Genomic DNA, 14,109 nt, shown 5'->3' on the forward strand with positions numbered 1-14,109 from the left:
AGGGACTTTGCAATTCTTTTGGATAAATGAACTATCTTGGCTAAACACATCTACATTCCCTACTGATTTCTCTAAGATGCCTATCACAGGAAAATTAGAGGCATATTGCATTTTTTTTGTTCAGAGGACTACTGAGAAAAGCCACAACGGTTAAAATAAATGGAATGGACTGTTTCCTTGATGGAAAGGTTAGGAATAGTACATATTTGACACATTCAATGAACCACTTCGCTAATGACTATAAGGATTTGTATCTGCGCTGCATACTTTAAAAAGCACTTCTGTTACTAAGTTCCCTGCTTTATTTCACCAGCTATGTATATCGTCTCACTCTCAGTAGTATAAAATGATCTAGGAATCCTTCAGCTTTATTCATGAAAAGGAAACAGTATTAACATCCATCCTTTTGTGTTCTCAGAAATTAGACCAATGTTTTTGGAAGACATTCTTACATTTTACTCACCATATGTCTCCTAGTAAACGTCTCATTTTCAAAGTTAGTCAACCTAGTCTTGGAAAATACACTAACTCAAAAGGGTGGGGGCATACCTCAGATGTACTAAAGATAACATTGTAAATATACAAAGAAATGAACCGTCCTGCCTCCCTCGTGGACTCCTTGGTCCTTCCTGGTCCATTTGCAAACATCTCTGGTTCCTACGGGGTACAGTTATTTTAGCAAGCCATAATAACAACGTTATACTGTTCCTTTATCACCATCCAACTGGAAAGAATGTTTTTCTCCATTGCATCAAGTTTTTTTTCATTTACTTTTGAGACAAACTCCCAATGCCACAAATAATTTTACATAGAACATATGTAAAAAAATTTCACGCTTCAAAAAGTAATAGGACCATTCAATTAGTGCACAAATGTTTTGTCACTGCAGGGTTCCAGGTATGTGCGCGCACACACAGTCCTTGAAAAAGCACATCAAGTCTAATGGTATTTCCTTTGCTTTTTAACTGAACCTACTCAGTGAGGTGTCACAGCACAATTCATGAGCCCCTCACTAACAAACAAACTACTGCTGTTGACCAGCTATATTTAAACACCATTTTGACTGGACGGCCCCCGGACACACCCACTTCAACACCCCCTTTCACTCACCACCACAGTACCTCAGATATTTTCATGGGGCATGATGTCACAGTTTCCCCATTCAGCCTTGCATCATGACTACATTTTCCCATGTTGATATCCAGAAAAAGGAGTTTCTACAGTAACTTCATGTCCCTGTGGTGGCTATTACTGCAAACTTACACCTGATTTGAGACCACTGTTTAAATATATGCTTTTCTCCCTCCCTTCTTCCGCTTTGTCTCCTTAAAGCAAACTGAAGTTGTTACACACACAGGCCCCTTATCTCATGTGGTAAGAGCTATCTACTAGTGATACGCTGCTTGTGGTTTTGAGGTGTAATCTTGGCTTCAACGAAAGGTATTTTCTGTGCTTGTCTTGTAAGCTTACAAGGGAGTATTGTTTGACAGGATAAACTGCAGAGAGTAGTGGTTGTCAAAATAGAGAAAAAAGTATTATTTGTAGTCCAGTGAAAAACTGCAGTTGAACCCCAGATAATATCAAATCAAATGTATTTATAAAGCCCTTCTTGCATCAGCTGATATCTCAAAGTGCTGTACAGAAACCCAGCCGAAAACAGCAAACATTGCAGGTGTAGAAGCACGGTGGCTAAGAAAAAAACCCCTAGAAAGGCCAAAACCTAGGAAGAAACCTAGAGAGGAACCAGGCTATGAGGGGTGGCCAGTCTTCTTCTGGCTGTGCCGGGTAGATATCATAACAGAACATGACCAAGATGTTCATAAATGACCAGCATGGTCAAATGATAATAATCACAGTAGTTGTCGAGGTTGCAACAAGGGAAAATTAGTTGGCCTGCGTCTTGTGACCGTAGCGTACGTATATAGGTATGTACGGCAGGACCAAATCGGAAAGATAGGTAGGAGCAAGCCCATGTAATGCTTTGTAGGTTAGCAATAAAACCTTAAAATCAGCCCTTGCCTTAACAGGAAGCCAGTGTAGGGAGGCTAGCACTGGAGTCATTTTTGGGTTCTAGTCAGGATTCTAGCAGCCGTATTTAGCACTAACTGAAGTTTATTTAGTGCTTTATCTGGGTAGCCGGAAAGTAGTAGTCTAACCTAGAAGTAACAAAAGCATGGATAAATTTTTCTGCATCATTTATGGACAGAAAGTTTCAGATTTTTGCAATATTACGTAGATGGAAAAAAAAGCTGTCATTGAAACAGTCTTGATATGTTCGGCAAAAGAGAGATCTGGGTCCAGAGTAACGCCGAGGTCCTTCACAGTTTTATTTGAGACGACTGTACAACCGTCAAGATTAATTGTCAGATTCAACAGAAGATTTCTTTGTTTCTTGGGACCTAGGACAAGCATCTCTGTTTTGTCCGAGTGTAAAAGTAGAAAGTTTGCAGCCATCCACTTCCTTATGTCTGAAACACAGGCTTCTAGCGAGGGCAATTTTGGGGCTTCACCATGTTTTGTTGAAATGTACAGCTGTGTGTCATCCGCATAGCAGTGAAAGTTAACATTATGTTTTCGAATGACATCCCCAAGAGGTAAAATATATAGTGGTCCTAAAAACAATAGTGGTCCTAAAACGGAACCTTGAGGAACACTGAAATGTACAGTTGATTTGTCAGAGGACAAACCATTCACAGACACAAACTGATATCTTTCCGACAGATAAAATCTAAACCAGGCCAGAACTTGTCCGTGTAGACCAATTTGGGTTTCCAATCTCTCCAAAAGAATGTGGTGATCAATGGTATCAAAAGCAGCACTAAGGTAGCACGAGGACAGATGCAGAGCCTTGGTATGACGCCATTAAAAGGTAATTTACCACCTTCACAAGTGCAGTCTCAGTGCTATGATGGGGTCTAAAACCAGACTGAAGCATTTCGTATACATTGTCTTCAGGAAGGCAGTGAGTTGCTGCTCAACAGCTTTTTCAAAATTTTTTGAGAGGAATAGAAGATTTGATATAGGCCGATTTTAGTTTTTTAAATCTTTTCTGGGTCAAGGTTTGGCTTTTTCAAGAGAGGCTTTATTACTGCCCCTTTTAGGGAGTTTGGTACACATCCGGTGGATAGAGAGACGTTTATTATGTTCAACATAGGAGGGCCAAGCATAGAAACAGCTCTTTCAGTAGTTTAGTTGGAATAGGGTCCAGTATGCAGCTTGAAGGTTTAGAGGCCATGATTATTTTCATCATTGTGTCAAAAGATATAGTACTAAAACACTTGAGTGTCTCTCTTGATCCTAGGTCCTGGCAGAGTTGTGCAGACTCAGGACAACTGAGCTTTGGGGGAATACGCAGATTTAAAGAGGAGTCCGTAATTTGCTTTCTAATGATCATGATCATTTCCTCAAAGAAGTTCATGAATTTATTACTGCGGAAGTGAAAGCCATCCTCTCTTGGGGAATGCTGCTTTTTAGTTAGCTTTGCGACGGTATCAAAAATAAATTTTGGATTGTTCTTATTTTCCTCAATTAAGTTGGAAAAATAGGATGATCCAGCAGCAGTGAGGGCTCTTCGATACGGCACTGTCTTTCCAAGCTAGTCGGAAGACTTCCAGTTTGGTGTGGCGCCATTTCCGCTCCAATTTTCTGGAAGCTTGCTTCAGAGCTCGGGTATTTTCTGTATACCAAGGAGCGAGTTTCTTATGACAAATGTATTTAGTTTGAGATAATACCCAGAAGTCTCCTTTCTATACCTCTTCTGTAGCTCAAAGCATCGAACCAAGAGCCTTGTTCATCTTCACATGGTAGCATATTGTGAAGTAATAGACTTGACAATATAGTAATAGCTTATTGTTCCATGGTAATGAACAGACCGCTACCACATCTGCTGTTAGCAGTTGAAATACACAAACCAACTTCTTTAGAACACTCAATGTTTGCATTACCGTGAACAAAAGGGAGCTCATGACGCTCTGTTATCGAGGTCATCATATGCAATTCATGCAAGCCTCATCACCTCTATTTGTGTATGGTTTAATGGGCCGAACAAACAACAGTGTTTGTACAGCTTTCCCGCAGCTTGACACAAACACCCCCCCCCCCCCCCCCCCCCCCCCCCCGCCCCCCCTCCATCAACCTCTCCAACCGTCAGAGAGAGAGAGTCGGCTGGGAGTTTATTTTGATGAGCACTCCTTGAACAGGCCTGACTTCTAAACTTTAACCATATGCAGAACGACCTGTGAGAGACTCCCATAGTGCCGTTGGCAGGAGGCTCTCATAGAGACATGGGGGCCCACAGTATATCAATTTTGTTGCTTACTCAGTCAATACAATATTTCTCTCACGAAAGGCAGCTTGGGTAAGTCAAATAGAGTTGAGTGTTCAGAATAGATAGCCTACCAAGATTTATTGAATTTCAAGCCATGTCATTGGGATTAAACACTACATTATTTATTTGTTTTGGAAATGCAGCAAAGGAATAGCAGTGCCTCCATCCAGAGGGGTCATGCCTATAGGAGGCACAGGGGCACTTGCCCCCTCAATTTGTCCTTTAAAAAAACAAGTGTGTTTGTTTGTTCTTTGTAATAATACTAGCCACTTGGCAATTTTATGACGTTGGCTTTAGCTAGGCCAATTAGACTACCTATTTTGTTTAACTATTTTAGCTGGCATGCCTGCTGGCAAGGTTGGTAGAAAAGCAAGCAATAATTAAATTTACTGAATAAGAAGCATTCCTCTCCATCTTCATATCAAATGCTATTAGTCACATGCACCGACTCTGAGGCCATTACAGATGCTCTTTAGACCTTACAGTGAAACGCTTACTTACGAGCCCCCAACCAACAATGCAGTTTAAAAAATATGAACAAGAATAAGAGATTAAAGTAACAAGTAATTAAAGAGCAGCAGTAAAACATATTTTACAACAGCTCTCTGCTTACATATTTTACCCAGATGTAAGCAGAGATTCAGAGAAGCAGTCTGGTGGGTACAGATCACTCGAGGTATGCTTAGATATGCAGAAAAATATACTTTTTTTAACCTACAATTAAACATAATGATTATGGCTCTAGATTGCAGGAGAAAACTTACTGATGTTTCAGGGGAAAATTGCAAAATTCTCCAACTAGCCCCCCTCACGTACTTTGTGCCCCCTCAGATTTTTGGGGTGCATGACGCCCTTGCCTCCATCTGTGTGACAGTAGCTATTGTTGTGCTTGGCCAGCAGAATAAGTAATAGTAAGACTCAACTCGGTCCCTACCCTGGGGCCTAGAGCAGTAGCCTATATTGGCCCCATCTTGACATCACAATGAATAAAGCTGCCCAATTGCGTAAGACATCCTGCCTTCGCACTGTTTAAAACAGAGCCACTCCACCCTTATACACATCTTCATTGGTCAGCTTACTAAGATCACAGGAAGTTGCTTCTTGCCATTTGCACAAAGTCTGGCTTCCCAGCATGACGATTTATTGCAGCCTTCTTTAGTGCTTCCTCCATGAAGGAGCTGAGTGTGCCACCAGAGAGAGCAGACCAAACGGGCACGCTCCAATGCTTCTCGCTCTGTCCCCAGCCCAACACTCCTCCATAATTCAGCAGCCTCGTTTCCTCCGCCAGGTCCAGGCGAATTTGATTCCTCATTTCCAGATGTTTCTTTTTCTGGAGGGGGAGGCACGAGGGAAGTGGTAGGGTAGAACCGGACTACTGTCATGTAAGGCCCATGTGATACGGCCCCGGCCTCCTTAAATAACTGACTTGTGCAGGAGCTCCTTCCAGAGTGACTCTGAGGCCATTACCGATGCTCTTTAATGGAAACAAGATGTTTGGCTCAGGGGGTTAAAGCCAGGGGGAGACGAGCTCTGTTTTCTCAATCTCCCGGAGACCTTAGAGATTTAGTAGTGGTATGGCCTACTACATGTCAGTGCATCTACAGATTTATTGTTGTTTTATTTTTGCATACTTGTACGAACATATTTCCTTTTCTGGAAATAGAGTTGGGTGTTTGTTTTAGACTTCCTTTATTATTATGTGGGTATCTTTCCTTATTCATCCTCCTGTTGTAGAAGGGTGGTCGTAAGGATGTGCGATAGGGACAGTGTGGATAGTGGAACATCCTGTTTTGCTTTTCTTGTTTTTGTCCAATTTATTTAGAGACAACAATACATCTCTAAACCAATCTAGTGTAAGTGTTGGTATGCAGTAAAAAAAAATATGTAGATGACTCAAGAGACCTTTCAACATTGGGCTGTCATAACAGTAGAATAGTGTCTGATGCAACAAATCTCTGTAGTGACTCGTGACAGTCCTACTATAACTATGTCATAGGACTGCTATGAGAGTAAATGATTGAATCATTCACTCATCAACAGTAAGTCTAACAGCTGGTATTAGTTGTCATGGAATGTTATGACACAAGCATTGTTTTTCTTACCACAACATTATTATCCGTATCATGTCAGAGTCAAACCGTACAGCGTGTTAGTTACCAAACATGGTAACATAGTTGTGTCGCGTGACATCACCCTCTCATTCACTAGTAAATACCCACATCTATACCAAGGGGTTATCCCGTCTCAGTCATGTCTATGTCCTCAGCGATGGGTGATTGTCTTAGGAATTTGCCACCCTAATTATGTTTCAAAACAACACCTTACCTCTGACCTGCATGTAGCAATAGTCTCGCTTTCAAGTCATAAAGACATGACTCTGGTCCCGGTAGAAGACGGTAATGTGTGATTATGAGTTACTCGACCTCTGTACGTCTACTAAGCACAATCACAGGATCAAGCTCATGTTATCCATTCCACTTAAATTTGCTTTAATTCATTTGATTGGATTATTTTGGTCTCAGTTAATCATTTTCGTTATGATATGTCATTTAATTTTGTGGAATGTAATTGAATTTGAGAAAATAGAGGGCATTGTTGTGTAAGTCAGGAGAGGATAGGCTGATTAGTCACACGCACACAACTCATTCTACTGGCAGGGAGGTCCTAACCCCTGATATATTTAGACAGGCCTCATATCCATTTTGAACTCAAAAGCAATTACCATATCTTTGCATATCTACAGTAGGCCTGCTGAAGTGGACAAACTGCTTGTGGGGCTGGGTACATTGGTGTTCCTGAATTCAACAAAGCTCAGTTCAATATTGTTGCCTATCAAAATGCATGGTGGTTATTTCTATTTGAATTGTTCAACATAATGTTTATGAACATAGTCCATTCATAATCGGTTCAAAATGTTTGCAACAGGTGCCAACCGATGTGTCGAATTCTGGATTGACCATGCGGGTACTACAAGTCTTATCAGTGATTGTGGCTTGTACAACCTGTCAAACAGGCTAGTGAGTAATACAAATCAAATGGAACTCTCTCTTTCACTACTTGAAACAAATATGGATCTTTGCCTTGTGATATAATAGTCCTAAATTGAAAGGTCGATGTCATTATAACATTTATATCTGTCGGTACTAAGGCAAAGATTTTAGTTTGCCAATCAATATTGCTGCTCATGGGTTTTATCGGTGTTAACTTTAAGGCATTTTAGTTACACTACATAATGTGACATAACAGGTGCAGAGTACTGCCAACACTAAAGATATGGGCAACATAAATAATCTATTTAGCACCTACTGTATATACAGGCAAGGCTGGGCCTTATCAATGGGTTTGTGTCCCTCTTTTCCAGCTGTTCATTGAGAGTAACTTAAAACGATGAGCCAAATCTGAATCTAAAAATAGCATTTAAAAGGAACCTGCTTTTGAAACGGGTGAACATTTGTGTGGCAGTATTGACTGTTTTCCCCTGAGAAAATCAACAACCCCACAAGGTCATCTGTTGTCATTTCAATTATAGCCAAGTCACCACTACAAAGGGAAACTTAGGAAAGAATAAATAAGTGAAGCTTCCATTGTAATGATTGAATGGTTTGTTACATGGTCCTCCTGATTTATGGTGTCCTGAGATAGTACACACATCGTTAACTTAGGCTATACAGTTCCTTTGGAAAGTATTCAGACCCCCTTGACTTTTTCCACATTTTGTTACGTTACAGCTTCATTCTAAAATTGATCAATGTACACACAGTACCCCCTAATGACAAAGCAAAAACAGGTTTATAGAAATGTCTGCTAACTTATTACAAAAAGAAAACTGAAATGTCACATTTACATAAGTATTCAGACCCTTTACTCAGGACTTTGTTGAAGCACTTTTGGCAGCGATTTCAGCATCAAGTCCTCTTGGGTATGACGCTACAAGCTTGGCACACCTGTATTTGGGGAATTCCATTCTCCCATTCTTCTCTGCAGATCCTCTCAAGCTCTGTCAGGTTGGATGGGGAGTGTCATTGCACAGCTATTTTCAGGTCTTTCAAGTCCGGGCTCTGGCTGGGCCACTCAAGGACATTCAGAGAGACTTGGCCCGAAGCCACTCCTGGGTTGTGCTGTTGGAAGGTGAACCTTCGCCCCAGTCTGAGGTCCTGAGTGCTCTGGAGCAGGTTTTCATCAAGGATTTCTCTGTACTTTGCTCCGTTCATCTTTGGCTCGATCCTGACTAGTCTCCCTGTCCCTGCCCTTGAAAAACATCCCCACAGCATGATGCTGCCACCACTGTACTTCACCGTAGAGATGCTGCCAGGTTTCCTCCAGACGTGACACTTGGCATTCAGGTCAAACAGTTCAATCTTGGTTTCATCCGATCAGAGAATCTTGTTTTTCATGGTCTGAGAGTCTTTAGGTGCCTTTTGGCAAACTCCAAGTGGGCTGTCATGTGCCTTCTACTGAGGAGTGGCTTCCATCTGGCCACTCACCCATAAAGGCCTGATTGGTGGAGTGCTGCAGAGACAGTTGTCCTTCTGAAAGGTTCTCCCATCCTTACAGAGGAACTCTAGAGCTCTGTTAAAGTGACCATCAGGTTCCTGGTCACCTCGCTGACCATGGCCCTTCTCCCCCGATTGCGAAGTGAGGCTGTGCGGCCAGCTCTAGGAAGGGTCTTGGTGGTTCCAAACGTCTTCCGTTTAAGATTGATGGAGGCCACTGTGTTCTTTTGTTGTTTATGTATTTTTTGTCTCTTGGGCCCCCCACGGGCCTGGGCACAGGGGCAACAGTCCCGGTAAGCCCATGCATTAAGCAGGCCCTTTAGATAGGTTACAGGTGCAGCTGGGGCAGCAGCTCCAGCGCACAGCATCATGTATTCCTGACATCATCAAGCATATGTTGCATATAATGAGGAGAGACAAGGCTTATCAGCAGTTGAGTTGAGAGAAATAAGCAAAAGAAAGCACTGTGGAAATATCTAAACTTCTGTATGTGTATTCAAATATGAGTATGTCACTTTTAAACTTGTTCATACTCCGTGGGGTCAAACTTTCATTGAATTTCATATAGAAGGGGAGTGTTCTGTTAAACGCTCTGAGAGAGCCACTGTTGACAGTAGTAGAGCTTTCACACGGTCGACATTCAGTCAGTGTGACATGCGTTTTTGTTGTTAGTTTTTCAGGGGCTGTAATTGCTTAGCGATTGCTGTTGGTCGTTATCTCCAGCATTATTTCCTAGTTGCCACTGGTATTTACTGGCAAACGGACGTCATTTGGATTGGAGCTTATACCACGAAGTGCTATAATTTTGAGCCTGTATCATAAAAACGACTTCTGTGGCTGAGAGCTCTTTTGGAGAGGTAACATGGCTTCAAATGGAATGGAAAGTATGCAGTTAGCGGAGGACCAGATTAAAATTCTGGAGGAGAATTTCAACAGAGTCAGCAAGCATCCCGACGAGTCGACGCTCATGTTGATCGCAGCTGAAAGCGGACTAACCGAGGAAGAGACAGCGGTGAGTGTTCAATTATGTTCTCGATGTTGTTTCAATAATGAAAATGTTACGCTCTATGGAGAGATTCGTTTTGTATGATGAAAACAATGTTGCGAGGAAATAAACTTTGCTGAGGATGGGGTGAATTGGCTAGAAACGGCCTAAAATGATCCACACACATTTATTGTCAAAACTCAAATTAGGTTAATGTGTAATGTGTCTGTCTTTTCAATGTGTAATATAATGTCAACAATCAAATGAATGCCTTGTTTATCTTGAAAATGAACATAATTTAGAGAGCTACACATATTTGGGAACCTATAGGCTATTGGCTACAATGTTGTTGTACACATAATTTAGTATCGATACATATCTGCGCTGGCGCAGGCTACCCCAGTGTACTTTTTTCTCATTTTTTTCCCACGCACCATTGAACAAATACTATGTAGAAATTTCCAAAGAGAGGCAATTGGTAGTTCATTGAATAGGCGTAATGGCGCGCAGATGAGTGGCCAGAAGAAAGATCGTTGTTTTGATCAGATATTATCTACCTCTATTAGGCTACCCAAATGTGTAGCCTAACTATATTTTGTGTTCAGTGGCAACGATGTCAAAAGAGAATAGCGCGATTCGGACAGTGCTGACAGCGCGCGCGTCCAGTGACGGCTCTTTGGTTCGCATGCCATGTCACTGTCCCCAAAATAACGCGAAGCTGACAGTTTTAAAGAGATTATTTACTCATTCCAGAAATTCCAAACATTCTAATAATACATCTGAACACCTGTGGTCCTTACATAACAACGTTGCCAGTTGTCAGTTTTGGATACAGTCACAACATACATTTAATTGAGTCAACGTTTGTTGTTGGACATGACTCTTGACTATGCAATAACCAAGCCATTGAGTAACCATATAGTATGACATAAACATATGCAAAGTTTCGGGGTAGGGCCTATCCTTTGCTTGAAGGCTGGGTCAGTGATACTCAAAGGTGTTGAGAACATGGTGGAGTTATGCAGACACCTCTATCTGATAGCATTCCACTTATGCGGAGGCTAGTTCTTCTAATTCCGTATTTAGGATGCTTGTTGTAATGCACTCTGTTGTTTGTTTCTCCGCTGACTATGCTAAAAGGACAATAATGTTGAGTTTCAGGGTTCACGATCAGTTTTAGGCTTCACATACATTCATTTGCTGTTGTTTTGGAGGAAGACGTGAGCTGGGATCATTTTTATACGCACGTTTCATAAACAGTGGTGTGTGTGACAGAGAAGAACGTAACCAACCCATTGCCTTGAGCAGATTTTGTCCTGCACATTATTTGCATGATCAAATGGAGGATCATCAACAACTACATGCACAGATCATCTCTCCTCTGTAAACCGGTTTGGCCTGCTCATTTCCATTGTATTTCCATTGAGTGCGCAAAGTTGGAAGAAGCCCAGCCAACTTGACTAGGCAAATGTGGTTCTGGGTGAGGTTGAGTACTTGGCCCTCTGACTTCATTGACAGCGGATGTTTTGAACCACCTACTGTTGTCTCATTCAGTTTGAACAAAGCACTGGATGTTTGATAGGTCTTACAGTACACCTAAGGGAAAGGGCACACCCTGTTACCACTCCCTCTCGTGCATAAAGAGCATTTGCAACATGTTTCTACCTCTTTACAAGGTGTTTCATACAGTACCTCATTATTAGACCTTCTGTGCTTTCTAAAGCACACGGAGGCAATGGGGTCGGTCATGTGGAGTTTCTTGCAGTGATTTCTCTGTGTAATCCATCTGGGAGAACAAAAATGAAGCACAATTTAGCTATAAAGTGTCAATTAATACTTCTAGCTATCTGTGAATAAACACCCATGACAGGTTTGATATAGGCTGTTCTGACCACTTTAGGGCATGGACATTTCAAATGAGAATCATATGTAGGTTTTCATTTGGATACCACTTATTCTCAACTGGTGTATTGCTAAAAAAACATTTTTTATATTGGCCCACAATAACACATTTCACCATCCACGATTTTGCTTAATGATTTGACCATCCATGAAATTCTGTCATTGTTTGGAATTCCAAGTTGTCAAGAGAATCCACAGCAATGATGGCATCATTCAGATAGAGTGGGGAAATCACAGTTGAGAACGCATTTCACAGTCGATGACACAGCCAAACCCTGTTTCCAGACACAACTAATTGTCCACAACGTTGTCTGAGTGTAGTTGACCTCCCCCAATTGCCTAGCTGGAAAAATACTGCTGCAGAAATTCCATCTGAGTTTATTTGTTTCAGTTGAACATTTAGATGTAAGCAGCCCTGGGTGTTGCTTTCGGAACCTCATCGCCCTGCATAAGGAAAAACACCTAGGGGAAGAATGTCATTTCTCAGGAATATTCATGTCACAATGACTTAATTGAGTTTGTAACCCGCCATTACCTCACCCAGGTCAGTTCAGGTTTTAAACAAATTGACCAATAATAAATGGTATTTGGAACTAATACCCGGTTGAACAATAGTAACAATGCCGTGGTGTGCCGTCATCTGTCTCTGACACCCCTCTTGGGCTCTTTTTGTTTGTTTCAGAAATGGTTTAGGCTACGCAACGCACAGTGGAGACAGGCCGAGGGCCTTCCAGCTCAACTGGGATCAGTGAAAGACTGAGATTGGAATGGCGTAGGAAACCTCCCCCTCATCCCGTTGCTCCTCCGACCCACCCACCACACCCTTACTGACCAATCCCCCCTTCCTTGAATCACTCTCTCTCTTTTGTATCTAAGCTATTTTCATTTACTGAATGTAAAGTGAGTCATTGTTTTTTTGCCAATATAACCGCCATGTTTACATATAATAATAAATAAACATATATTATATTATACATTATGGTAGCCTGCTTTCATACTTCATGTCATCTGTATAAGGGGGCTGCTGAATGCAATGAGGAAGTAGGGTACAATGACGGGAAGAGTTGGCGGGGGGGGGGGGGACTTGGTTGTGAGGCTTTGTTTTGTGTGTCTCTCAGCAGGGAGCGGGATAACATTAGGCTTTCATGGGACTATAAAAGTTGTGAGGTAGCACTCATTTTACGACAGATTCTACAGAATCGGCTAGCCATGTAACAGGGAAGATGGCAAATTTGGAGGGAAAGGCTTTAGACAAGTCAGCTGAGGTTAAGAGCAAACAGCCACCAGCAGGTGATGCCACCTACTTGTCGGTTCAGTTGTCCCAGTTTCTAAATATCTGTCTAGGGGAAATAACGTGAAGTAAAGAGAGAAGGGAGTGACATCCTGCCAACAAACGTAGGGTAATGATGGACTGATTGTGGGAACCGCCTACAACAAAAATATATACTAACTCAGGTACTTCTGGTCCTAATAAAACTCTCCTCTCTGTTTTACAGTGTATTATAAGAGATAGCTGTGTGGCCTGGCTGCACATACTGCACACACACAGTGGTATATACTGTTCTTCCTGTCCCGGTCTGTTTTGTTTCCCCTGTTCAGCTGACTGTGTAAAAAAGAGTCACACCCAAAGAGGGAAAAACAAGTGGGTTTGTTGAGAGTTGAGCAGCTAACTCACCAATTGCTGAACATTCATCAAGCTCCAGCTGAACGCTTATTGTCCCTTCTTGCACGGCACTCTTAAATCATTGCATGCCATCTTATGACTTGTGTTGCAGCTGCAAAACAACTACAATAAGTAAACAAACCACTAAAGAAATGGATATTTGAAGATCAGAGAAAAAAAAAAGTATACCCCACCTTTATTGATATGTGCTGATAGCTGGCAAAGTATATCAGGAAGATAATGCCATACCGCTTGTTATGTCATTTCCGAACCACAATTCAGTGGAATGAAAGGCCGTTAGTGCTCTATAAGAGGCCAATGTGGTGTGTATGGAATTTGAATGGGCCCTGCATTGTCTGTTGCTAAGAGGACTTAGCAGGCTTGTGTGGAATCTGTCACCCCAAGACTGGTGAGTGTCAGAGCCTGGTCCAGCTGGCCCCAGGAACTGACTCCAGAAGTGTCCAAACTGCACTCTGTCCAAGCCACACTTTCCAGGACTCAAGAAGCTGCTAGACTAAGAGGATTCACATGTGCTTCGATGTATGAGCGACAACAGTTCTCACAAGGATGACATTTTCTTGTCGATTTTCACTTTATTTAAAGTTCAACCGAAAGGGGCAAGTGAGGATGTCTTGGTTTGTGGTTATCCCTGCATTAGGAGGAAGTGCATGTGTGTGGGGGTTGAAGATGTAGGCCGACCACATATTTGAGATTTGATTTGATCAAAGGGTATTTTGAG

The 14,109-nt window shown here is 41.9% G+C and overlaps 1 protein-coding gene across 1 annotated transcript; it reads left to right on the forward strand.

Annotated features, from left to right (window-relative positions):
* The first annotated feature begins 9,260 nt into the window (after positions 1-9,260).
* LOC110505076 (homeodomain-only protein) lies at positions 9,261-12,681 on the forward strand. Its single transcript, XM_021584037.2, has 2 exons — positions 9,261-9,832; positions 12,390-12,681. Exons 1-2 carry the CDS (start codon positions 9,683-9,685, stop codon positions 12,465-12,467), a joined length of 228 nt encoding a protein of 75 aa, XP_021439712.1. The 5' UTR covers positions 9,261-9,682; the 3' UTR covers positions 12,468-12,681.
* The last annotated feature ends 1,428 nt before the right edge of the window (positions 12,682-14,109 follow it).

This window comes from Oncorhynchus mykiss, chromosome 31 (genome assembly GCF_013265735.2).
Source record: "Oncorhynchus mykiss isolate Arlee chromosome 31, USDA_OmykA_1.1, whole genome shotgun sequence".
NCBI classification, from domain to species: Eukaryota; Metazoa; Chordata; class Actinopteri; order Salmoniformes; family Salmonidae; genus Oncorhynchus; species Oncorhynchus mykiss.